General features: G+C 37.2%; 2 protein-coding genes across 5 annotated transcripts in view; one reads left to right on the top strand and one right to left on the bottom strand.

Moving 5' to 3' along the window:
- Positions 1–26,907, top strand: part of LOC108774273 (T-box transcription factor TBX20) — a 70,345-nt gene that overhangs the window by 18,827 nt on the left and 24,611 nt on the right. Inside the window, exon 3 of the mRNA XM_018540337.1 lies at positions 10,589–10,862. Within this exon, the coding sequence (XP_018395839.1) occupies positions 10,589–10,862 (274 nt within the window). The remainder of the gene's footprint in view (positions 1–10,588; positions 10,863–26,907) is intronic.
- LOC108774274 (uncharacterized) lies at positions 7,800–10,194 on the bottom strand. Of its 4 annotated transcripts, none has more exons than XM_018540339.1 (3): positions 10,128–10,183; positions 9,552–9,796; positions 7,800–8,696 (listed from the first exon to the last, which is right to left on the bottom strand). In XM_018540339.1, the coding sequence occupies exon 3, from the start codon at positions 8,658–8,660 to the stop codon at positions 7,911–7,913; it is 750 nt and encodes a 249-aa protein (XP_018395841.1). In that variant the 5' UTR covers positions 8,661–8,696; positions 9,552–9,796; positions 10,128–10,183; the 3' UTR covers positions 7,800–7,910. The 4 variants fall into 4 exon arrangements, with proteins under 4 accessions (XP_018395841.1, XP_018395840.1, XP_018395842.1 ...); XM_018540338.1 differs by lacking the exon at positions 10,128–10,183 and adding an exon at positions 9,983–10,063; XM_018540340.1 differs by lacking the exon at positions 10,128–10,183 and adding an exon at positions 10,000–10,031.

Genomic DNA, 26,907 nt, shown 5'->3' with positions numbered 1-26,907 from the left:
GGTAATTATCGTCGGGCGTAAGGTGGTGTCGGGGATGAGCGGCCACCTTCCAGCGGGCAGAACTTCAGAAACGCGATCGCGGTGGACTGCTACATTATAAGCAACCCGCGAAGTGTGTGTGTTTACGCCAGCGCGGAAAGCAGATGATAATTGGATAAGCCGCGTACGCACGGGATGATTTTGGATAAGACGGACGGCGCGTAATTACAAAACGCCGCGAGAGTGCCTCGGGCAGGGAGGAGCGATGATCGCCTGAGAATATAACCCGCCGCAATCCGTGCAACCTTGAGACGTCGTCGCGGGGAACATGCTGCCGCGATATCATCGTCGGGGAAGTGGAAAGCGATATCGAGCTTTAATAGCCATTCACAATGTTGCTTGGACTGAACCGTGAAAAGCACAAGTGTGCGAATTACGAGAGAGAGAATGCTGTCCGATGACATACGCATATGTGGCAAACAAAGTCTTTACTTTAGCGGTTTAATAACCGTGGAATTGAAAGATAAGGAAAAACAAATTATAAGGCATTGACAATCATAATGCTTTATCCATTCCGAAACAATCAGAATTAGCTGCTTACGGATTTATATTCTTGAACACATTAGGTACTTAAGAGATTTCAGGGATTCCTGGACACAATAAGTACTACTAAGCTTCATTTAAAAAAATTGAAGTAATCCCAGGGCGTGTCGCTATTCTCTGTGTCCTCGGCGGAGCGACGACGATCGATATATCAAGAACGGCGATGCACGAATAACATCGTTAGCACGAGCGACTTGGCACGAAATCCCAGCTGAGCGAGCTGAACGTCAGTCCAACGAGTGACAATACGGATTCGGATTCTACCAATCAGGTGGAATTGTCCGACCCTACGGGGTGCCAGGACCGTAAACTCCTTTGGTTTCTTCTCAAGCGTTCCGGGGTTTCTTTTTTCCCACGTTCGCACCCGCCACGTTTCGACCATCCCTCTCCTTCTCTTTACCTTTATTTATCGTTTCCTTTGCATTCTCTATAAGTTTAGGTGTTCCAGAAACGGAAACATATGTACAAATTCGGCATGTACTAAACGGTAAACATTATCAAAGGTTACCGGAAAAAGGAACTGATCTTCCGATTTTATTTTGTTCAAAAGAACTGTTTTCTTTTCAAAGAAAATCTTGTACAAATAATCTTTTGATTTGTAATTTAAAAAAGGGCATAATTAACTGGAACCTTTTACATAATCGTTAAATCTTAAAAGTGGCGGCTTTTTATTAAAAGAGGATGGATAATAAAATTATCTGAAATGATGAAATCTTTCTCATGTTGTTATGCATGTTTTCTTGTATTTATTAATGTGCTGAATCATTTGCAAATGTTTATTTCAAACTCATCTGATGGGAATATGTCGAAAATTACATTAAAAGTAACAATAATTTCCTTTCATCAGTTTAGCTTGAACTTAACATTTGCAAATAATTCAGCATATCAAAAATGAAAAAAACATATATAAGAGAAGTTCTATTGTTTAGGTTAAACTTGACCATTTTACTGAATGTCCTGGACAATGAATAAAATGGAATAATTTTGATCAAATCGATGGAATCTTCTTTATTTTCTTTGTCCTTTAAAAAGGTTCCATCATTTAAGCCTAAATCCAGTAATTTTTCCTATCCTCTTTAATTTCAGCGAAGGAACAATGTTCGTTCTAATTAGACGGTCACTTGTCAAACGAACCGCGTTGTAATTTATCGATGATATCGGCGATCGGTTAAACTGTTTTCTTTTTTTTGTATATGCAATGGAAAGCGAAAAATGGTCGCTCTGCGAAGAGAACGTTATCGTTGCTGTTGTCGTCGTCGCTGTGCGTTTTTTCAACGTTTAAGTGGGTAACCGTGGACTGTGAACCGCACGGAATAGGAGGTGCGGACGAGCAGGTCAGGAGAGAGACAGGATACCGGCGGATAGAGGGTACTCGTCACGCGAACCCTTCATCAAGGTGCCAGCAACCTACATTATACACTCACACGCGACCCGGCCTGGGACGATCGTGTGCACGTTACACCGCGGAGAACATGCACAGAGAACAACATGTCGAGAGAAGGAGAAAAAGAGAGAGGGAAATAAAAGATAAAGAAGTCGAGAGGAGATGGAGGGGAGTGAGAGAGAGAGAGGGGGGGGAGGGGGAGGGAGAGATAGACATCTCTTCATTTTAGACCCCGTTTTCGCGCGGTTACACGAAGTGCACATAATAAATACGCGGGGTAACAGCCTTAGAAGGCCTCCAAGTGGACTAAACACACTAATGCACGTAACGAATACGAGAGATAACATCCTCGGGAGAACTCGCAACGGATTAAGAATGGATACTGCGTCTTGCATCAAATATATCAAAGCAGCATATACCAAGCACACGATCAAGTACACTCGCGTGTTTGATATAGTTTATCACAGTTTAATTAATAAATGCAGAATCTTGGCGAATTTATCATTGTTATATGAAAAAAAAAAAAACGATTTTAATGAGAAGTATCTACAAATTTAGAGATAAACAATAATTTTGTAGACTAAAATAACTATGTAGACGCTCAAACTAATTGTTCGCAACGGATTAAGAATGGATACTGCGTCTTGCATCAAATATATCAAAGCAGCATATACCAAGCACACGATCAAGTACACTCGCGTGTTTGATATAGTTTATCACAGTTTAATTAATAAATGCAGAATCTTGGCGAATTTATCATTGTTATATGAAAAAAAAAAAAACGATTTTAATGAGAAGTATCTACAAATTTAGAGAGAGACAGACAGAGAGAGAGAGAGAGAGAGAGAGAGAGAGAGAGAGAGAGAATGTTAAAACATATTTCGTAGTATTATCATTAAAATAATAACATTCTATGATAACGTTGTACATTATTATTTTGACGATCCAACAAAATTACTTTCTCAGCTCTGTATCTATTATATAGATACATTTTTAGATACTTTAGCAAAACCATTTTTTTGCATTTAAAAGAAACGAAAACTTATATAAGTATATTTTAATAAAAATAATCTAAATTTGTAGATGTGACATAAAGAAAATTGAATTGTTTGACATTATTAACCAAGAAATTTATAACTGAATGAGTCCAACAAAATTATTTTCAGTATTTTTTTATATTCAGTTAAATTTTTAGATACTTCAACAAAACTGTTTCGTTTACGTATCATTTAAAGTGTCAATCTTGTTGGACGTTTTGAGAAAAAAATACCTATTAACAAAAATAACTGACAAATTCGAGAACGAGTTAGAGATTGTCTTATGCGATTAATTGACAAATGTGTCTACGGTACGCATAAAAAATCAACGTTCTCAATCATCAACTTTTCAGACTTAATATTAATACTCTCGATTAATTCCATTTTTCTCATCTTCGGCTGAAGAAGAACGACTTTGTCAACCCAAGTTTGTTGTTCACTAAATGTTAAACAGGGATAAAAGATATTCGAAGTCAACAGAGTTAAGTTTTGGAACGCACCTCAGTGTATGTATTGTCTCAAAGCGAATAGTCACTTTCTCTTCGTTGTCTCTTTTTTTTCATATAGGAACACGAATATCCTGCCGGGCGGCGCGGTGTCACGATCATCAGAACGTAAAACGCGTGACAGCCGCGGTATAATTACAATAGGTAGCAATCCCACCTGGCGCACGAAGTCGTTAGCTTGGTAAACACATTTTAGGTTTGACTCAGGTCGAATCGCGATATAATATATCCAGCGCGCTTCCGTGATCCATTTGTAACTAACTTCACCGGCATGACGGGTCTTTCCTCGGGGGGCAGTCGGTGGCCCTCTTGTATCCCGTCCCCCCTTCGTGAAGCGAGGAAAGATATACGAATGGTTCAAGGGGGTTCGGGGTTGAGGTGTTTCTGCGATTACGGCCTCGTTAGTCATGGGCTATCGAGGACTTGTTTGTTCCCGCCTAATTTGACGGAGAAATGTGCCGTAATGTCGGACGCAAGACTCACGAATTAGAAGTGGACGATCTGTTGGAAACAAAAATAAATTATCCGCAGTCCTAAAATTAGGACGTCTGTTATCGCGATCGTGAAAGATGACGGAGGAAAACACTTGGATCGGTTAGGCCGCGATAATTCTTCTCGAGGAGTAATAAGAGGGGGCCATGTGGCGAGCGAAGGTTTCATTTTAATTGCTGCTATTATTACGATCTTAATATCCGAGGCCACACGATGGTGACGTAATTGATTGCCGAAAAAATTAATGTAGAGGAACGAACGCGCATTTACTAAGATGGACGTCGCGAGTCAATTACAGAGCTATTTAATATGTATTGAAGTTAATGGAAGTTGGAGCGGATTAATTTTTAAAAGGAGTGAATTGAGAATACATAAAATCTCCATTTATTTCATATACAATACCAAATTAATATCTCATGAGATAGTTAATTTTTAAGACTTCTGCTAACTCATCACTATTTTAGAGTGTGATACTATCAAAAGCAAGAAAATGCATGATAAAAATTTTTGTAAAATATTTATATTAATATGGAAATGTTTTAATAAAACAACACTTACGATCGATAGAACCAACTTATTAAATACTGAAAATTTCTTTTTAAATAGCAATATCTCTAGAAATGAATTAGTTTATTCTATTGATTGTAAATGTTGTTTTATTGAAAAATATTTCTACTTAAATATAATTTACAAAAATGTTTATTGTAAAACGAATGAATTGAGAACACATAAATTCTATTTCATTACAATGCTAAAAATTTTTTTTTTATCATGAGATGTTTAATTTTTAATATTACATTCATTCTCACAATTATATGTGTGTGTTTTTGAATATTATTTTTAAACAATATCTTTTTTTCAACCATGTTTTATACAGCCGCTGTTTCAAAAATATACTTGAAGCGAAATGGGAATGTTACTCCGATACGGTCGCGGTAATTTCGATAGCGATACACGCGTTCCATATCCGAAAGTGACACGCGCCGCACGAATTGACTCGTTCGTTACGCGATCCTCGTGAAAACATGAGTCACTAAGCACGGGATTCATGGGATACAAGCGTAATGCGCGATAGGGATCACTAAGGGTGGCGGTTCTCGAGGGAGAGATCGTCGATCGGTTCGCCATCGATACTTAAATAGTTGTGCGCGCTTATCCGGCAGGGTGGTCGGACTTCCCTCTAATGGTAATTTTCCGGATGATTTATCGCGTCGGTTAAAGTTTACGGAAACGCGACGATCTCGTATACCAACAGAAACACCGGTGAGAATGGGTGGTGTTGCATATACGCACGATTGCGAAATTATTCTTAGCATAACGCGCGCGCGTGCGTGCAGCAGGTGAAAGTCGAGCACCTCGAAGGAAACGTCGTCCACGTCAAGGCCGGCTTCGGGCGATAAGCGAGTTAGCTGCAGCTGCCCCAGGGTGGAGGGCTGAAGGAGGTGTAAACGACCCTGATGATTTTATAAAGTGTCAACTCGGGGTAATTACGATAGCGCGCACAACCGTACTGTTTTTTGATGGCAGGATTAATACCCACATTACGGCAACGTGCGTGGCCACAAATGCTTACTGCTCATTTCGAAATATATGCAAAACTGTATAAAGCCTGGGGATGTACCGGTATTTAGCACCTGCCTTTAAGTAAACAACAAAAATCCTGTGTATGGAAATTAACCCTTAATACGTATGATTTTCCGGTTCTTTACTACACATGTCGTTCGTGTCCGGGTTAATTTTCATCACTTTTATAAATGTGTAAAAATTATTAAATGATTCTTACATATAGGTACATTAACATCTTTAGAAAGCAGACCTTTATAAAGTTGTGTAGTAAAAAAAAAAAAAGCAAAAGATAGAGTATCATTATAATAGCCAGGTACTCTTAGTATTTCAAATAAAAAGTAAAACACTATATAATCTTATGTACAGTCCACATTTGCACTAAGAATAAGTTATTGTAAGAATTTCAAAGTTCAATTGGAATCCAGATCAATTGCTGACTAGATACTATTATCGTGTGATTGATAGCATCATATTGAATCAATAAAATTTTCGAGTTTTCTTATTGTTATCCCTAAAATAGATTTTTCGTTCAGGGAGCTACACGCAGTTCTCTAACATTTTACTCTACGTTATAGTAGAACTTCACGACAACATTGTCAATCATAATAATTTCGAATTTTATGTATCGAATGTCACGTCGTCGTCGCCTCGTGAAATCGAGAAGCGAATCTCAGGTATGACGCGCTCGGAATTGAATTACAAACGCGGAGAGATGAGGCGCGAGGTCTTGCAGACTCCGTCGTCGACTTCGCGAATAAAGAGCTTGTTTCTCGTGCACCGGCGATGTGTGCGCATTTCGAATGCACCGCTCGGCTAATTCCTCGCCTGAGGGCCGACAATCGTGTCGTTAAGGTGTGTCGGATCCCCGGGCGACGTAACAACGATACTATTCAACGCGATTGGACAATATGCTTGTTAAAAACCACACGAACCTAACCGAGCGCGTACGTGCTGCGGAAAAGGAAAGATCGTTTTCGAGAAGCTCGAAAACCGCAAAACCGCTTCCCGAGGCGAGGTTCGCATCGCGGGGGACCATTCTTCAAGGTATTGGGACTCTACGAATAGACGGCGGCAGGGCAATCGCGTGACGCAACCGGGCCTCTTATCCGCATTTCTCTTAGGGATCCCAATCTCGTTTCGTCCAGTTCCGTCGTAAACGAGTATTGCAGCCTCAGGCCCCCTCACGGTACGAAAAGAAGGACGCCTGTCATCGAATAAATAGATCTAGAAAACCGCAACAATTACGCTTGTGGTCTTGTTGTCTTTCGGAGAAGTCGGCGTACGGAAAGCATAATTTTGTTAAAATATCTAAAAATTTAGCTAGATATAGATTTGAAAATAATTTTATATTACACCATCAAAATAATTATATAAAATTATTTTGATTGTTAGAATAAAACTTTGCAGCATTACTTATTTATGATGGGACGCTAGTAATTTTTAGATACTTTAAATAAAACAAATTCGTTGTTTTTTCTTATGCGGAATCGGTAAGATTATTCGTGCATAGAAAAACGATTTTGCTGAAATATTTAAAAACTTAGCTAGATAGACATTTGAAAATAATTTTGTTGGACCATTAAAATAATTATGTAGGAAATTCAAGTATAAATGCTGCGAAATTTTTTGATATTTGAGCAAGCAACTTGAGCGTCCTACATAATAATAGTTCAACGAGATTATTTTCAAATTATTCCCCGTATTTTTTATTAAATTTTTAGGTAATTCAGCAAAACTATTCTTTCCGTTAATAAGAACGTTTTTAAAGAGAACAAAACGCGTGCTTTTAAGCTATTCCATGAAAATATAACAAAAATTTTGAAAATCATCGATAAATGCGATTGCAGTTTTATGATGCAATATCTTAATGTGGGAACATATCTTTTTTTTTATAATCAAACGATAGTAAAAGATGTCCGACTCGAAAATATATATGCATACACACATATTTTTATATATTCGGAATATTATCGGATGTCTTTCTAACTATATACACTAAAGAATTATGAAACAAACTATAAAAAATGGCGGTTATTTCAGTAGCATCATTAATCACAACGTTCTCCAATAATTAATATTGGTCAATCTTCATAGATTTTTGAAATCCAAATATAATCTCACTCCTTAGAATTCTAATGTTCACGTGTGACGTTTCCTAGACTTATAAGACTCATCAATTTAACACCGAACATCAATTAATTAATACATGCTTTAACGGAAGAGCTTATGCAACCGTTTTACGTATGTATATGTAATTGTGATAAATTAGTATAAGACACGTCAATCAATTTCGGTGTTTGTCTGGCAGCGAGTTTATCTCGGCGCATTATCTATTCGCGTGGCTCAGATTAGTATCGTGCCGGTCAGTTGCCACATAAGAAACGCGAGGACCCCGCAGATCTGACTGGACATGAAAAACTGGTACGCAGATGTTCGCGCGATTACAGCCAATAATACGTGAATTCCTACGTAGATCATCAGGATCGTCAGACACAGACAAAGAGGCGACATTATCTTCAGCGTTAATCTGTACAGTCTCATCATAATCGGGCATATTACGTTATTCAAATAATTCCTTGGTGCCTGATACGGTGTTGTCCTCGCAGCTGTTTCCTTCGGTTGGATTGTCGTTCTCGCTTCTGGGATCGGCGATTCAATTTTTCTTAAAGGAATCAACTCGCTCATCTTCTCTGTTCTCGGTTTCGACGGTTGTCCGAGCATCTCCAGTTTGTCCGGCGACAAGATTTGTGATATGTATCCCGCAGGGATGTGGGTTTTTCTGGATTGAGAAGTTTTCGGGATTCTGATCACAGCGATTTTGGTGGAGGATGAGGTTGTGGAGATTGATAAATCGTCTTTCGAAGTCACAGATGTAACAGAATCTTCTGTCTTTAAAGATTTTAGCAGCGTTATTTGAGAAAACTCATCCGGCAAGAGTATGTCTTTTCCTGGAGTGACAATTTTCGTCATGTCGAGTTTCTGACGATGATGATGATGACGGTGATGATGGTGATGATGAGCTTTTAGTGGATTGCACGGTCCTGGACACACCATTGGCCGACCTCGACAGGCATGTCGAGGCGGATCCATCATCTTCAATCTTCTCTGATGGTTCGATCAAGCCTACGTCTAGCGCAAGAATAATTAGATTAGAATTGTAATAGCGCATGCGTAGTACAGTTATCAAGAATTACATACACGTAATATGGAAACGTCTTGTTGAAGTACACTGAACAGAATTTTCTAATACATATTTTTTTGAACAATATTAAGTAAATAAATATTTACTCAACAAAAACAATAATAAAATCAAATTAATGGTATCAATTAAATACATGTGTACATTTATTAAATATTTGCTTTCATTTATATTCAAACAAATATTTATTAAACTTTTGTATTTTTTCAGTGTATCTAAAAATTCAATTAGACACAGATTTAAAAATAATTTCGTTAGATCAATCAAAATAGGGATTATATAAAACACTTAAGCAGGTTGCTAGAACGTCAAAACTTTTTACAGCATTGCTCATATTTGAGATTTGACATAATTATTTTAATAGTCTCACAATAATTTAACAAAATTATTTTCAAATTCTGTATCTAACAAACACTTTTTTAATAATTCAGCGAAATCGTTTTTTCCGTGCAGTAGTCTCTTAAATAAAATAACGAGGGATCTTACATGCATCAAGTATTCATCATATTACGTCTTACATAGTTTGCAATTATGTAATAAATTATATAAAGCGAAATGGCGTGATTGCGTTTCGGAATAAACGAATTTTTCTATTCCCCTATCACGTCCGACCCAAGCTCGACATTTTCAACGATAAACTAACTGGGTAGCCAGTTTTTCACTGTGAAAAAATCGCTATTGACGTATCTCATCATTTGATCGCGGAAAAATGTCTGGCGTTCTTCCACGAGGCGCGTAAATCACAGGACGCGAGTCCATTGCGTGCGGTTGCAACGAGGACATACATTGTGGGCTGGATGAAAGCTTTCGGTCGAGAACATGAGGATGAAGGTCAGGCTACAATTTTCCCTGCTAGGCCAGCGGGAAATTTTCAGCGCGCCTTCGCATTGTTGACGGAGGCGCGTGCGGCCCGACGTAGTTGAAGTGTTGAAAGGTCGACTGCAGACGCGACCAATTCAAGGCTGAAGCTCGGTTTTTGTGCCGAAACCCGACGAAAAAACGAAACGCTCGTTTCTTTTGATCGAACTACCTATAGTTAAATTCGGCATGACTAAGTGAAACATATTCAAACAAATATGAAGAAACTGACAATATGACAATGATGATAAATGCAAATAGATTTGACATTTTCTTAGTTTTGTGATGAATGAATGATCTCTTGGGACTACGCTCAAAAAAGGGAGCAAGATTATAAAACTTAGAAAAGCGTTTTAACTGTTGAGAAAGTTATACTGCACGCGCGGTGAAACGTTTACGCTGTTGAAGAAAACTTGTTGCAGGCACTGTTCTATAATTAATAACTTCTACCGTTGCGAGACTACAACGATCGTGAAAGCGGTCACGAAGTGCAAAGGTTTTACCTTGATTTTGCTACGTCATTTTGCGATTACTAGGTTATATGCACCAGATATCAAACGATAAAGATCGAGACTCGTTTTTGTTTGTCGCTTTAAACTTTAGTATTTATCACATTTCACAAATATACATATGTATACATATAATTATACATATAATTATCTAGGTTTAAATTAAGTTCTTTATCTTGTTTCTCTCAAAACGATCTAATATCGTTTTGTGCGAGTAAACTATAATTAAATGTAATTAAAAAAATAAGATTCTAAGTACAGATATCCGCAAAAAAAAATGGGCCATTGTAACGTTGCGCACACTGACTCGTTTTTTATGCGGGTGAGTATAATATTTTGCGTGAAATACGCGTATAATTTGTTTATCTAAATAAATTCCCTATTATTTAACTCGAATTAGTACTCGTGATTATTATATACGCTTGTTATTATATTATTTTTGCATTCTTTCGCAGACGGATGTTTCCGACGTGCCGGGTATCCTTTACCGGACTCAAGTCCGAGGGTCGTTATGCAGTATTAATGGACATCGTGCCGGTCGACAACAAGAGGTATCGATACGCCTATCACCGTAGCTGTTGGTTAGAGGCAGGCAAAGCGGATCCACCGGCGCCTGTGCGACTTTACGTTCATCCCGACTCACCCTTCACCGGTGAGCAACTGCGGAAACAGGTCGTCTCTTTCGAGAAAGTCAAGCTGACAAACAACGACATGGATAAGCACGGTCAGGTAAGAGGACCAATTAAATCGTTCATTTATAATCAATTTAGATGTCATCGAGTACACTTTTAGTCAGAGCTTTTTTAGGAGACATAAAATTCTAAAATTGAATTAAAATCTTTAAAAAGTGCTGAAATTTTTATATTTATTTCAACACGTTAACGCAGATTCTTTTTAATGCTGAAGCAACTATTTATTTCTCGGCAAACATATTTTTGATATATAAAATTATAGATGTAATTATATAAATATATATGTATAGTGTATATATATATTATTACTAATATTACAAAGTAATAATTGGAGTTTCTAATTATTCTACAATGCAATTTTAGTCACAAATATTCTATAATTTCTGATTACTCGTATTCATAGCGTTATAGCGTAAATAGTTATTTACTCATTTTACGGCTATTCTTAAGGAGAAATTTATGCAATTTAAATATCTGGGTGATTTTTTTAAAGATTACCAACGCACTCAATGCAATCCATAGTCAGTTCGGCGTCAAAACGGTTAAACATTAGTGCGTCGCCAACGAAGCGTGTAAAATCGAGCACCGATCTCCATATAATCTACGTAGAATAATTTCGCGCGCAAGATTTTCCTCCTCCTGCAGAAATTGTCGGCGATAAGGCGCTTCATGCACCCCGGCCATTACACCGTTCTGTAATTTGCGCCTGCCTTTCAGCGGATGCGTAATTTCTGGGCCGCGGCGTATCTCCCCTTTATTTCGGAGTTTAGCGCACAATGGCCGCCGGACGCGAAATGTCGGAACCGTTGGACATGCTACCGCTATTACGTGGCACGGGGAACTCTCTTCCCGTCGCGTTCGATTACGCCCCGGGGATATATAATCCATGAATATAACACCGACGATGATTATATTCAGATTTTAAAGAGATTCCTTGGCTTAAAAAAATGTAAAACTTAAAAGGACTTAAGTCTCAGAGAAAATTTTGAGATTATTTTCTTTGAAATGCTCAATTTTAGGACAACATTCCCAAGTTGGCGGTCTATCGTCCTTATAGAAATTTAATACTGATTAATTTAATATTAAAAAATACAATAATTAATTATTTATTTTAAATAGTAAAAATACTGTTGTTTAATACTTTTAGTGTCTTGAATAAGTTATCAATTAGAGTAACATGATACAAGTTGAAACGAAAAAAGATTTCAATTTAATTTCAAGGTCCAAATTTAGTAACCTTGATCACATGCGGAAAACACTAAAGGGTATCAGATAAGAAGAAGCCAAAAGAAGCTTTGAATTTCGAAAAGTGAATTTAAATCAAGCATTCTCTGCAGAATTATATTATATGTTCAAAATGATATCATCTTACTACCTACTGTTTTTCAGTAATAAATTAGTCAGTATTAGATTTCTGCGTAAGAATATAGACTCAATTATAAATCCCTTTATCAAAAATGTCAAACAAATCAATTTTTATTTTATTTATTTATTTATTAAACACATTCATATTCATTCCTATTTATAGAAGTTATGCTATTTTGTTTCCTTAAAATTAATTAGTACCTTTTGATTAACATAAATTAAACGGGTCTTACAGACTCAGTGTCAGTAGCTGTCACAGATTTGTCGTCAGAATCAGACTGTCAAGTTTCAAATTAGACTACATTAAGTGAAAATGGACCGATGAAACAAATTACGTATTATATTTTCAGTTCAAACTAGAAATTGTATAAACTCACAAAAAATGTTAGGCACGAAGAACCACTTCGAATACGGCCTTTTTTATTCGCGTGTGTTAAATTAAATTGTTGTTAAAATAAAAAATCTATTTGGACGCTCTCTCTCTCACAGACGGTGACATCACGAAGGACCGTCGCCTTCGTAAATCCGACGGCTGAACAAGCGAGTTGCGGATTAGTTTAACGTAGCAACATTGGCGATGCTCGCAGTGCCGTTTTTCACGCCCTCATATCAATTCCCTCAGTCTCTTCTCGCGCTCGCGTGATCGTTGACGAGTCCTCGAGTGACCGCGCGCGCCGAAAATGGCCTCGTAAAACGAATGAGCCGGGACAACACCCCATCAGGGTGGAAGCGTGGGCCCCATGGGTTATCGGCGCAGGTCGTTAATCGTGGGCGTCGATGTTGTCCATGGATAATATTCCATCCTCGCCGTTGTCGCCGTCGTCGTTGGCCGATCGATGACGAGCCAATTTCTCGCCATTCGTGAAAACGTATTCATTGGGAATGATCGGAAAAAAAGTTTATTTCAAATTATGCATAAGATAATCGGAAAGTGACTTGACAGAGAGAGAGAGAGAGAGAGAGAAGAGTTTGATGAATTTTGCAGCAACACGTAAGCCGCGAGGAAAAAAACGGGCGTATCGTTTACATGGTAAGGATTAAAGGAATGAAAATTTCGAAGCAAAATCGCAGTTGATCGACTATAATTTCGAGCATTTACATGCAAAGTCGCTGAGCCGATAAAGCTGATATTGAGAAGAAAATTTCAGGCCGCGCGAGTCCGTATGGCAATAAAACGCCGTCTGCTTTTCTGATAAAGTGGCGTCGCAGGCGCGAAGTTGCCGTGCGATAATGAAAAGTTGAAGTTCATGGAATGAGACGGAATAATAGTACTCGAGAAGTCGGGAATTACAACAGGAAATTTTATTAATTGACTGGTCATAGAAGACAAATAGTTTTAATCAATTAAAGTGAAAATATTTTGCACACATATGCAAAAATTCTATTACACTTTAAAAGTATTTGTACAAAAAGAATTGAATCAGTACGATACTTGTGGAATAATCTATTTAAAATGTAATTGATAAATGTACTATTATATTTTCCTTCATACCTAAAAATAATTATATAGTATAAATAAAACTAAATCAGTATGGAACTTAAAATGCAATCAATAAATGGACTGCTTTTGTCGCTACCTTAAAAGTATTAATGTAAAAAGAGTTAAATAACTATAAAATGTAATATATAAGCAATTATATAACATTTATAACAAATAAACTTTCATCAATTGCAATAATATTGAGCTGCCAGAATTTTAATGCCACACGATAGACTGATTTTTGTCAGCTGGATTATGTCAGCTGGATTTTGTCAGCAGGATTTAAATAGCGAATTATTTCAATGGCAAAAAATATTGTTACATTTCTTTTTCATCCGTTTTACATTTTTCATGTAAAAGCCATCAATAATACTTGTATTATATTAGGGACATGATCGAATGTGTGAAATAAACACTTTGACAAATTTCAAAGTTGGCGATGTGTGGTGGTTTAATTCACGAATGAATGATACGTACGTTGATTCTTCGTCTCGATGCGTTTTCCTGCTTATTAATGTGGGAACTCGAAACCGCGTAGAATAAATGCGCGAATTTACGGCGCGATTTCTGCCTTTACCGCGAGATTGGCGATAAACCGCGCGAAACTTAATATTCCGCTATCTCTCCTCCCGTTGTAAACGTTCGATAAAAGTTAATCCTCAGTCTGAAATATCTCTTTTATTCCTTAATTGGAAACATGTACGCGTTTTCACGCGTCCCGCATGGCACGGATACGTACGAGAAACGAGAGATTGCTAAATCCGAGACATATCGAGTTCCTTTAAAAACAATGCTTGTAACGCTCGATAAAAACATCTTAACAAGATAATAAAATATTCTTGAGATAATGATTTTATACGTCTACACTCTCGTTTTGATCTCGAAGATCTGAAAGACATCAAATCAAGTTGATTAAAGATTTGTCATCCTACATACTGAAAAAAGTAGCAGCTACCAAATGTTGAATAAATAAATTTCAATGAAATGTTCTGATTAATGTAATATAACCAAAAATAATTTTATTTCTTTAAATATTTAACGAGTATTATTAAATATATAATAAAATATTTGGTAACAATTACTGAATATTTAGAAAAGTAAAATTATTTTTGATTATATTAATTTAATTGAAATATATTATTTCAATCAACATTTTTGATAACTAAGACTAAACTCTTTTTTTTAGTGCACGAAAAAAACTGTTTTGCTAAAAATTTAATCAGATACAGATTAAAAAATAGTTATGTAGAATGTTTTGGTTGTTTATAGAATGTCAAAACTGTTTACAATATTATCAGCAGCGCTACACGCAATTAGGTATTTTGATAACCAACAAAATTATTTTCAGATCCAAATTTTTAGATACTTCAGCAAAATCATTCTTTTCATAAATACCTTATTAAAATTTTCAATTAATTCAAAGCATATAATAACGTATACTCTGATAAAGCAAACAATTAATAATTATAATCATCAGAATTCTTCTCGTTTTTAATCGCGCATAACCCCAAGATTATTAATGCTTCAACAAAAGGTCGTTTTTCTAAAAAAAAAAAAAAAATAAATATTCTTCTTTGCACTAACCATTTATCGTAAACTTGTCATTAAATTGTTAGGAAGTTAATCCTTGAACAAACACGTTGCGAACAGTCTTTCTCTATCCCCTGGGATCCGGAAAATGTCACAGGTCTGTCGTGACCGTAAAAACTGGAACTCTATGGGGAGGACAGGATCGCTCGCCTTGGGAGGGTGCAGCGGGCCACCGAGCGACAAAAAAGGGAGAAAAGGGGGGCCTCGTGCTAGCTTGGGAGCATGCCCATAATGTTGTAGGTATTATAAGCGATCCGTGGCTGGTGTCGTAGGTGGTGTATAGTAGGTAGTACGAAGACGGCGTTACCTATAAGCTAATAAATTGAACGGATGTTTGCCCCGAGCTTTTGTCATGATGATCACGGGTAGCCCACGCCTGGCCCCGTCGAGCACCTTTTGAATCTCTCGAGACGGCTCCGGCCGTTCTCGGCTTTGCCTCAGCATATCTCTCCCTCACGGCGACTGAGGAGAACGCGTGTAAACGCGCACGTGAATGCTTTTCGGAGCTTTATCCGCGAGTGGAGGATAAATCGTAGAAATGATAATCACGATGGGCGATTTCCTGTTTCTCCTCGCTGCAGAATATTCTTTTTTTTTCCACTTCTCCTCTTTTACGCGATTTACTCGGATGACTCGGTAACCGCTGCGGTCGCGGTACTTCAATGCGAAGGAAGCGAATGCGCCTCCTAAATGTATTTAACTTTTCAGTAGGTGGTCTAAAGATACGTAAGTTGGTAGGCGGGGCACTTAGAATATCAAAAAATATTTATTTTTATGGCTATATATTATATCCTTATGAGATAGAGATGTGATATCTAAAAATAATGAACTTCAAGAGTTTTAGATTTAAAAAAAATATATATCTGGGCCATCCCACCTTAAAGATTAATGTCTTTATGAACTTTACAAAAGGTGGTTTAGTGTTTTTGACAATAGAAACGCATAGAGAAAAATGTTGAGAGATTAAAAATGTTTCAAGGAATTTTCTATACAAATAACTCTTGACATATTTCATTTACATGGTATTTTCAGAATTATCCTTTTGTCATGAAATAGACAAAGTAAATTATCTTTTACACACTAAGCGTCTTACATTTTTTTGAATGAATACTAGATGTTTATTTTTCCATTCTTTTCCAGAAAAGATAGAAAATTTGTTAAACGAATCGAAATTTTTCTCCTCTTGTATACGAGTCCTCGTTTCTGTTTTATTTATAATATAATCTGCCTTTCATTGAAGACACGCGTAGTCTTGATGTAACTGGATAAAGTTAGTGACATTTCATATATAAATCAATATGACATTAGATATGAGAGAAGAAGATTATTAACAGTTCTCGCCTGAATATTGCTCTGTCCTAACTTAATACTTTACACATGCATTATCTTTAATGGCGATATCACTATCCAGTATCGTAACGTTCGTCGCGATGCTCACTCATTGATATCGCTCGTAAAAGTAGTCATAATACGCGTCAGTATATGAATTCTACGATCTCCTCACACGTCGAGTGGGCGAATACGCAAATATAAACTGTCAATAAGCATAAAATAACAAGTAGATCCGAGAGCGGATCCTCTTGGTTAAGAAACCGTGTATAATTTCCAACGACCGACGCGCTTTTCGAGATGTTTGAGGTTCAATCGTTCTTGTAACAATCCTTTCAAAAACGTTTTGATTCTCCGTCACGGTCGATTTGCGTTAACTGCGATCGGAAACAATTCGTAAGTGCAGCAGTCGGCTTCGAAAGAAAAGAAAAAAGAAACAGAAACGAAGGGGATTGCTCTCGAAGGGAGGGAGGGAGATCAAAAGGGAGATCGAGTTGAGCTTCGTGACGGGGAACCCGGTTATTCCTTTCCGGTTGTATCCGGCAATTGCCAAACACCCTGTACGCGCACAGAGAAACACTGGCGAGGAACGGAGAACAGACACACCGGTTGAAAGCGGTCGGTCGAGCCGGGCGAACCACGCAACGCGCCAGTCAACTCAACTCGACGACTCGAGTGGTAGGGAACATTCCTTCGCTACGGCCACTATTTCATCGTTTCGTATGACGCGATATTATAAGACCCCCGCCTGCGCGACTCGGCTACTACATGGTGGTCCAAAAGCGGTCATCCACCTGCGCGCGGGCGCGCGCGCGAGTTTTCTCCCATCAAACTCTTCTCTTTAATACTCGTTTCTATCAATGTAGAATTGATATGATTATTCACTGATTCAGATATATGCCTCTTTCTACCAATGTATAGATTAACTTTAATCTCAACTCAACTTATTCTTCATTTAAAAAAAATTCTTTTAACTAGAAAAAGATGCAGAGTTAATTGAACCGAGACTGATAGAAACGGGCACAAAGCTGAATCAATGGATGATCACTGACATTAATCCCAATTATGCCACTGGTAATCAGTGAATTCATAGTGAAATTCAATTTAAAAAATTAATGAAACGTCGAATCCCTAATCTAGCCAAACTTGTATACATTCAATGGTTTTAGAACTGATGTGCAAATATCTGTATTTTAATTATATAATGTTAAAACTTCTTTTCTTTTTCACCTATAGTGAATTGAATCCCATCCAGTAGCCAAGTATGCCTCTGGATAATTGTTCATCACTGATTCAGCTTTAGAGAGTTCGAATGTTTGTATTTTCCATTTTCTTTCGAGATGGAATTCGCGATAGATCAGCAAGTGTAAAATTTACTTTTAATTCTACGATTTTTCCTACGACTTTTTTTTTACTCTACCTGCAAAGTTACCGCTACTTGTTTCCGTTATTGCTGTTATTTTTTGTTGGCTGCTCTTTCATCTAGAATTTATTCGCGCAGCTGTAAGTCAGTTCGATGCGTGTTTTTGTACCGTAGAAACGCGAGTATTAATCCTCCACTTCCGGTCATATTCGTAGCGCCTCCATTACAAGCATGGCGTGCGCCATGCTACGCTCATGTTTTATGACAGCACAGATAAGTAAAGACCACAGACTAGTTCTCTCTCTCTCTCTCTCTCTCACTCCTCATATTCATGATATAAAAATGAAACTTCTAATAAATGTAAATTCTTTTTTTTTTTTACATGAATCTTGATTACGACATATCGTAATTTGATTTTTTTTATCAATAAGAATAAGAGCGTTTTAAAAATTCTCACGCTAAAGATACATGTGTCTAATTGTGAGAATAAAAGAAACAAGGAGCAATATACCGTAACACAACAATATCAACGATTTCTGTTCATTGTACGCGGAAGATTATCGGGAAGTTTTATCTCTCGATGGATAGTGCCATACCACACCGTACAGTTTTGAAGAAACCGGTACTTCTCCGAGCGCGGAAAAGAAGTTACCGCGGGAGAGATGTAAAGTTAATCTCCTTGAAATATCGCGGACGAGAAGGATTTGCCGTAATTACCGGTTGCTCGGTAAACACGCGAATAAAGTGCGCGCGGTGCAACGCTGATCGACAGGTGGGAAAACGTAGCGGATTGTCCTACCACCCGTTTCTCGAAACTTGCGTTGTTACCTGCCCCCCCATCTCTTTCTTCACTCCTTCTCTCCGGTCCTTTTTTTTCGATCCCTTTCGCGGTCTTGCCACGGAGGAGAAAGTCATTTTCGAGCGACGGAATTTTTACGAGCCGACCGCGGAGAGAGCCGGGCATGGTGTGTATTCAAATCCGCAGTACATAAATAACAGCTAATAAATAAGTATCAACGCAACGATGTGCCCATCATATTGTACACAATTTAAATAGTTTTGCTGAGTGCTGCGAAAAGTGTATTATGGACAAGTTGATTTTACAATGACAAATCGGCCACTTGCAAGTATACGAGGTTTAAGATACTTACGAATTTCTACTTATAAATTTATACAAGGCTAAAAAAATCTGCGATGATTTGCAGGCTGTATTTGAATATTATAGCAATTTATATTTAATGTATGTCTAATCTCTCTCTTTAGAAATACATTGGTATGTAAACTTATGAAATTGAATAATTGATAATATTCAATGCATTTAATAATTTATTTATGAAGTAATAAATATTATGCGATTGTGTATGTGTAAGCGTGAACATTAATTTATTCATATATGTATTCCGGTGTAAGATAAAATTGTCGACGTGTATTCTTGAATGGAAAAAGTTATATCACAGCTTGTTATTCAATTCTTTAAAATCTTTGAAGTAAAATATAATTCTAAAGAATGGAAAGGACTGACAATCGTGCCAATTTTGAAATGAGTGGCTCAATTGTTAATTTCTAAGAATAAGATTTCATTTTTTAGAGTTAAATTTTACTTCAATAGAGTGAATGCATCTAATAATTTGTTTACGAAGTAATAAATATTATACAGTTGTTTATTATGCGTAAGAGCGTAAAAACTTCATTTATTTTAGCGTAGACAGTGAATGTAATAAAAGTATTTGTACAAATATTAAAAATCTCATTTTTAGAAAGTAAATTAATTAGCAACTTATTAATCATTGTTTGAACGAGTATTTACTTACAACGAGTATATTAATAAAAAAATTTGGGTTTCTATAAGATCATGAGATATTATTTTCGTTATTTTCGCGAAACTTTTCTATTTATATCAGGACAGTATTCCCAGTGTACTTATTAATAAATTGCTAATTATAATGTTTATTTTCTACAAATAAGATTTTTTAAATAAAAATCTTCACAGTACGAATACTTCTTGCATTCACTGTATATTTTATAATAGCATAACGTATTAAAAAATTGGCAACGTCCTTGAATGAAAAAAATTATCGCGCAGCTCGTTAGTAAAAGCAATATCATATATTAATTCTTTTAATCGATACGAATATAATTTAACTGAAAAACATATAGGAGCGTTTAATTACTCGGCTATAATTGCTCGATGATAAATCTAAAAAACGAAAAAAGGAAAGTGCGTAGAGTGCAGCGACGAAAAAAGGAAACGGCGTAAATGCAGCGATCGGTTTCTTAATTATGCTCACGATTGACTCGACGGAAAAAACGCGATCGATCTTGCCGAGTATCTTACAATTAGCTCGAGAAAAGTGTTCTCACGATCTCGCGAGGAGTAAGTCCTTTCGCTTAAGGCGCGGTATTAGGTTTCCTATCTCTCGGCTTCCCGCGGGAATGCCCGTGCGAGCGGCGGAGTTGATATATTAAGCGAAAAGTTATGCGGAAAACAAAGAAAAGAAACGCGTGAGTAACGTTTCGCGTGTGCGTATCTCGCTACTCGCGCTTGACCGGTGTACGCACACGTCACGCGTGGAGGAGTCAAACGGAGCGAAGCGGATTGTTGTCTCGACAGGTTGCGGCGAGTTGTCCCACACGCGGCGACGCGCAGAAAACGAATAAGAACACCCCAGGATACCGCAATGTGATCACCTCTCTCGCCATGAAGCTGCTACCTTCGGAAAACGACTTCTCTCTCGGTGCTTCTTCCTCGATGAGAGTCAGTTCCTCGCGGAATTAAATTCGGATCTTCATCGACACCGGAAACATTATTCCAACCAACCAACGCTTCGCGGTGCAAACAATATGCAAATAATCTAGCGTTTCACTTGTTTATGAGAGAAAGTACAGATTTTTGCATAATACGAGGTTAGTTAGAAAAGTTTTCGGCCTGATAAAGAAAACAAATTTTGGCAATTTTTTTAATTTTTCAACATAGTTTCTTTTCAGCTCAATACGCTTATTCGATCAATGATATTATAACTTTTTTATCTACCTTTTACAGTATAATGCGATTTCTCTAAGCTTTCAAACTAATTTATAACAGTTTCATCAATTACTTTAATATTTGAGCCAGATGTTTTTTCTGCGAGCATTCTTTATATTCGAAAAGAGGAAAAAGGTAGCTAAATTTGGTGAATATGGTGCGTGCAAAACAGTTGGAAAAAACATGTTTTAAACATGTTTTGTTTTGTTACAATATATATCATTAAAAATATGTTTAAGGCATTAAAAACGTGTTTAAAAAAAACACAATATTTTATTCTTTGAAAGAAAAACATTAGTCTTTGCCAACTTTAGTGCGAAACCAATTCAAAGCCCAATTCATGCAATTTTGCGATTACAATTGAAAAGATATAAGCAGGAGCACTGTCATAATGGAACCAAAGATTGGTCGCTTTACATACAATCGAAACGAAAAACCAATAAACGCATTTCTTTGAAATGTTAACAATAGTCCTATGCAGGATTAAGTTTGTTTAAAATTATAGCAGTTTGATATTTGTGGCGTTATTTTTGTGTCAGACCGAGAACTTTTCTATACTACCTTCATATATAAAGCATAAGAAATTCAATCAATCATAGAGTCTTTTCTTTAATTTATAAAGTAAGTGACTCTGATTGGTTGAGTTTATTATATTATACTTGTGCATTACGCAAAAATCTGTACCGATCTTATAAGCCTTATAAGATAAGAACAACACAGCATTATACAATATATATGTATATGTTGTTTCTTTTTTCTCATCTTCAGTTATCCAATCCGGAATCCAATGAGAACTTAAATTCTTCCATTAATCCGATGCGAAATGAGATACTTTAGGTAAACTTAATTAATAAAATCCTTTCCGAAATCCGCTGATTTCTGGGAATATTTTTCTGCGTGATATTCTCGACTGGTTTAAATAAAAAAAAAAATCGTTACAAGATGGAAAAAATTGTCGACGAAAGAATTCTGAAACGCACAACAGACCGATGCGGCGAGCGCGATTTGCGAAACGGCACAAATTTAACGCACATTATAATCAATGAAGTGGCACCGGACACCTCTCTGCGAGCGAGGCTTCGCTCAATTACGCCCTTGGGCCGTTTAATTAATACGCCTATAATTCGCGGCCTTTGCGTAATTATATACGCTTACATTGTGGGTATCCTGCGTGTGGATCCGGATAATCCATAGCCTGCTTCGCGTGTCCGTGGAAGGACAGGGAAAGGCAGAGGAAACGGGACGGAAAGGGAGAGCGCGATTCTGAGAGTGAGAAAGAAGGAAAAAGAAAACGAAGGATTTTCGTCGTCACGACACAACCAAACTCGATTTCACGAGCATCCCAAGCGTGCACGCGAGTGCGTATGCATATTCCGGACGTCGCGACGCGACGTTTGTTTTTCGCCTGGCCGCGAGATCGCCGGCGATATTTTTCAAACTGGTTTAGTACTTGCGACAGGTAGCCGAAGAACTCGCGGATTTGTTTCTGCCGAGATATGCCCGGTAGTGTGCGACTTGCTCCACATGGCGAATCGCGTGTGTGATATTAATGTGAAGTTACCGAAGTGAGCACGCTTAGTAGATTCCACCGGTTGTACCCTAAACGCAATTTTCTCGCAGACTTTAAACGACCGTCACTTATTCAGCTCGTGACACGCTCGGAAAGGATTCTGCACTAATTATGTGGAAAATTGAGTCCCGGTGAAATGAGTTAGTTTTCACCATAGACGTAACAGGTAGATATAGACAGCGCGCGTTCTCTGATCTTAGCTTCGTTATAGAAAGAAATGGGTATTTAGAGGGATATTTTAGAGGGAGAGAGACAACGAAATTTTTTGAAATATCTAAAAATTTAGTTAAATACAACCATGATGTATCAAAAGTGTAAAACTTGCTCATAGGGCAGCTTTGATACACTATTATTAAGCTTGTGTCTATGACCATTTTTTGTTTATATGTAAAAATTCATCACGTTATATGTAAAATCACGTTATATATAAAAATTAACTCATTTTACTGGAATTCAATTTTCTATAAATATAATTAGTGCGAGATCCTTTTTGTTTCTATTGCGAACCGTAGCACGTTTCGGTGCTTTGCATATTTTGCGACAATCTGGATTATAATCAGCTTTGTCATCGCAAAAGTATCGTTTTTGTTTGACGGTGCACAATAATCTTGCATTTTCAGAATTTTTGGCATCTTTGATTAAAGATAAAAAATATTTTATTTTAAAAGGTTTTATACAAAACCTCTTTTAAGATATTTGGATTCTAAAAATATAGTCGTGATCTTTGGATTTTTTCACATTTGTCTGAATCACTAAATCCTTAATTTGTCAGACTTTGGGATCTTTTATCCTTGATTTTTTATCAGATCCTGATATTTATGATCTTTTAAATTATTGAACCCTACTGTGACTGATCTTTGCCTTTTCTCTCTGCGAAGATATTTTAAATTTAATTTTTCCTACAAATCGCTGCCGAGATATTCTACTTTATCTATATTATATTACAGTATACATATCTAGAAACACGTTTGTATTAATTGAGACTCGGATTAACGATCGACCTGGCATTCCGTCGTGATTGCTATCTATCGTGGGGAGAAAAATGCCAATAAATCGCCCGTGTAATGCCGCTATCAACATGTATTACGTGGATGACGCGATCTTTGATAAATCGCCACATGCAAATCACGCCAGTGAGCGGATCGGTTTCTCGGTAGCCTTTCGTAGCTAATTATTACAAATGGACTCTAATCGATTGAACTGGAAGAAAAAAGTACGTCGTTTACGGCACGCAAGGCACGAGATTTCTTTTTTCCGGAAAATGTTTTTACGCGAGAAACTCAATGATATGGAAAAACAAGAAATCTCAAAGAATAACCTTCCGCAGAACATTATATTACGATTTAGGTTGTTTATAATAAACAAATTATTATATACTAAAAAATATCACATAAGTTTTTAGCAATAAAGTCTGTAATACTTAGTTTTTAAATATTTAAATTTCTAACTCAGAACTTTTGTAAGATTTACATAATTTTGTTTCGTCTATTTACTGATTCAATTTTTATTTCTTTACAAATTTTGTAAAATATCAATTTTATTGGATCTCCACATCTTCCATGTTTGAACATTTCATGGAAATAATATTTTCTTCCGAGACGTGAAGTATTTTGGAATATATAGAAATTATCGCTGCAGACCAGATGTTCTTCATCTCTTTGTAGAAAAATTGATTTTATTCGATAGATACACATAGCTGTCAGCTGCACATCGTAAATCCCTCGTGTTCAGCGCTGACACAATGTGTATTCATGCTTGGCTATTTGTGTATTTGTCTTGAACATCGATGATTGTGGTGAGAACACGTTCCATCGACGAGAGGTACGTTCTTACGATTGTAATCTACAATGTGTCGTAAACTCCTACGGACACACAATTTGCCGGAATAAAACGCAAGCCCGCATCAAGCCGTCTTCCCGCATCCCACGTAACGAAAGGAAATAAATAAACTTTAAAGATGTGTAATTTATACTCATAAAGACACTTCATAAGGGTTAATTATGAATCGATTATAACTGAATTATAAAATCAGATAGGAAAACGACTACATTCGTTTTCATGACAGTTTACGATAACGGGAGATCGAGATTCCGGCGGAGCCGACGTTTCCCTTTCATCGCTCGTTGACAATTTTGTCGAATGAAGCATTGTTCGTACACATGTTTCCCGGGAAAATCGAGATAATCGAGTTCCCAAACTGGTCGCGCTCGACGGAATAAGTTATCCGATCGGATGTACGCACGACAGGTTTATCGGACAGCCGTGTCGCGGATATGCATATTCGTGTATACTTAATCGTATATGTCTATATGTATATATGATATATATATATATATACATATATAATATACAGGGTGCCTGTAAAGATTGTAATAACGCTTAAAGGTAGATTCCTGAGGTCGTTTTGAATTATATATAAGTACATATAAAAAATAATCGAATCATACCTAAAGTTCGCGCATTTAGAAAACGCGAAGATTATTAGACGATATTACAATTCACTAACTTTAAATTCTTATAATTCAAAAACTATTACAGCCTCGACAGTTTGGTATAGAATTTTCATTTCAAAATGTTCTCAGGAGTCCTCGCAGGAATCTCAGGACTTTATCCCTAAGCGTTGTTACGGTCTTTACGAAATATCTTGTATATAGTATACACTTTTTTTGTATACATAATACGTGATCGCCGCGTCCGCTTGCTCGCACGCGTGTATGTATGCGTAGCCAAGGATAGCCGAGGTTCGAAGCCGGTCGCGCGAACGGGACTTAAAAGTCAGGGCCGGCGAGAAGGGCCCGAAATGCCCAAAGACTCTACCAGGCCACCTGCAGCCGTTAAGTCTCAACAGTTGCGGCACCGCAGCCGCCTCCATATTTCATATTAGCGATAATATATAAGTCCGGCTACCGTCGCACTCTCCCTTTCCCTCGCGTTCTCTCTTTCTCTCGCGCCTCCGTCTGTTGCAAGACTGCTTCTCGTTCTAGGATCATTCCCGATGTATGCTAACGAGCCCGTCCGACCGGCTCGATTTCGGTAATTAGCAGCTTACCGTCCACGGTCCCGAGGTCTATTGAATCCACATCTGTTTCCAAAAATGTATTTACACAAATACACGCGCGAGTGATATGTACAATCTTTTTTGATCTTGTAATTCCTCTCTACGTGCCGTCGACTCAAATGGTCCCTAAATGCTCAATATTATTGTGCAATTATTTTGTACAATATTATTGATGCTCTTTAAACAATTAAGACAAACAGCCTTGATAGACAGGCTGTTTTTCTAGACTCTTCTTTACTGTTTTATTATTGTATTCTTATTAATTGTAACAATATTGCGTGATAAATATAAACAAGAACTTGATAAGTTTTATTCAGTAGCTGCAGCAGGCTGATAAAAATACGTTCGTGTAGACATCTGCCTAGTTATTGTCTAATATTAATAGATTATTTAAAGTTAAAACAATTTTAGTAAAAATATTACATAGTCCTTATTGTCTTGTTTTTCTCCAGTAAATAGATTCATTTTGTATGTGCATTTTTTGTACGTAACTGCAGACAAAGAGTTACATCTTGATTAACAATAAGTAGTTTCACTTTTCAATTACAGACAGAGTTAATGTAATTGTCTAGTATAATTTCTGCTAAAAGTCTTGCTTAAAAAATGTATGAAATTTCTACGGAGAGTCTGGTGGCTCAATATAGCCTCCAGACGATCTATTATATTGTGCGATATCAAATATTGTGCAATAATATTGATCTGCGGTCTAGAGGCCGCTTTATCTCAGCGTAATTTACTCGAAAGCGTAATTTGGATATTCTCGCGGTTCACAAGATGCGAGTATCAAGTTTAATCTTCAATGTCTAATTACTCTCTTTGTCTCTTTCTATCTTCTCCTCTCTCAGGAGTTAATTTTAATCCAAACCATCCCCCGATTCTAATCACCTTCGTATGTCCCGTCGCGCGGATTGCCCTCGAAAACGGCAAGGCGGAGGTAACGTGGGATGCGCGCGCGGTTGCTCGCGCGTTACATGATACCGTCGCGGGGAATTTGTTTCGTCGCGCCACATTGTTTCGGACAGGAAATCGATACGGGACTTCGCCCCGGTTGTAGCGCCGCGCGCTATCTACGGTATCTACCTGCGACAGAGCGCTCTCTCTCTTTCTCTCTCTCTCTCTCTGTCTCTCTTTCTGCGGAAATGGGATTCTCACTTGAAATAACGAGACGCGATCCATTTCTATTTGTCTCATATCGAAAATTAGGAGAATCTTTTAAATCACAGATTTTGCTACACTACTGAGAGAAAAATATTTGATATTTGTGATTATAACTGCATGGTAAAATAATTATGATCATTAATTGAA

Source organism: Cyphomyrmex costatus, unplaced genomic scaffold (genome assembly GCF_001594065.2).
Source record: "Cyphomyrmex costatus isolate MS0001 unplaced genomic scaffold, Ccosl1.0 scaffold241, whole genome shotgun sequence".
Lineage (NCBI taxonomy): Eukaryota > Metazoa > Arthropoda > Insecta > Hymenoptera > Formicidae > Cyphomyrmex > Cyphomyrmex costatus.
Note: the sequence above shows the minus strand (reverse complement) of the source record. Positions and strands in the feature narration are given on the sequence as shown.

Excerpts from the sequence above, each read along its gene's own strand:
- LOC108774274 (XM_018540341.1), bottom strand. The coding sequence starts at position 8,660 with ATGATGGATCCGCCTCGACATGCCTGTCGAGGTCGGCCAATGGTGTGT.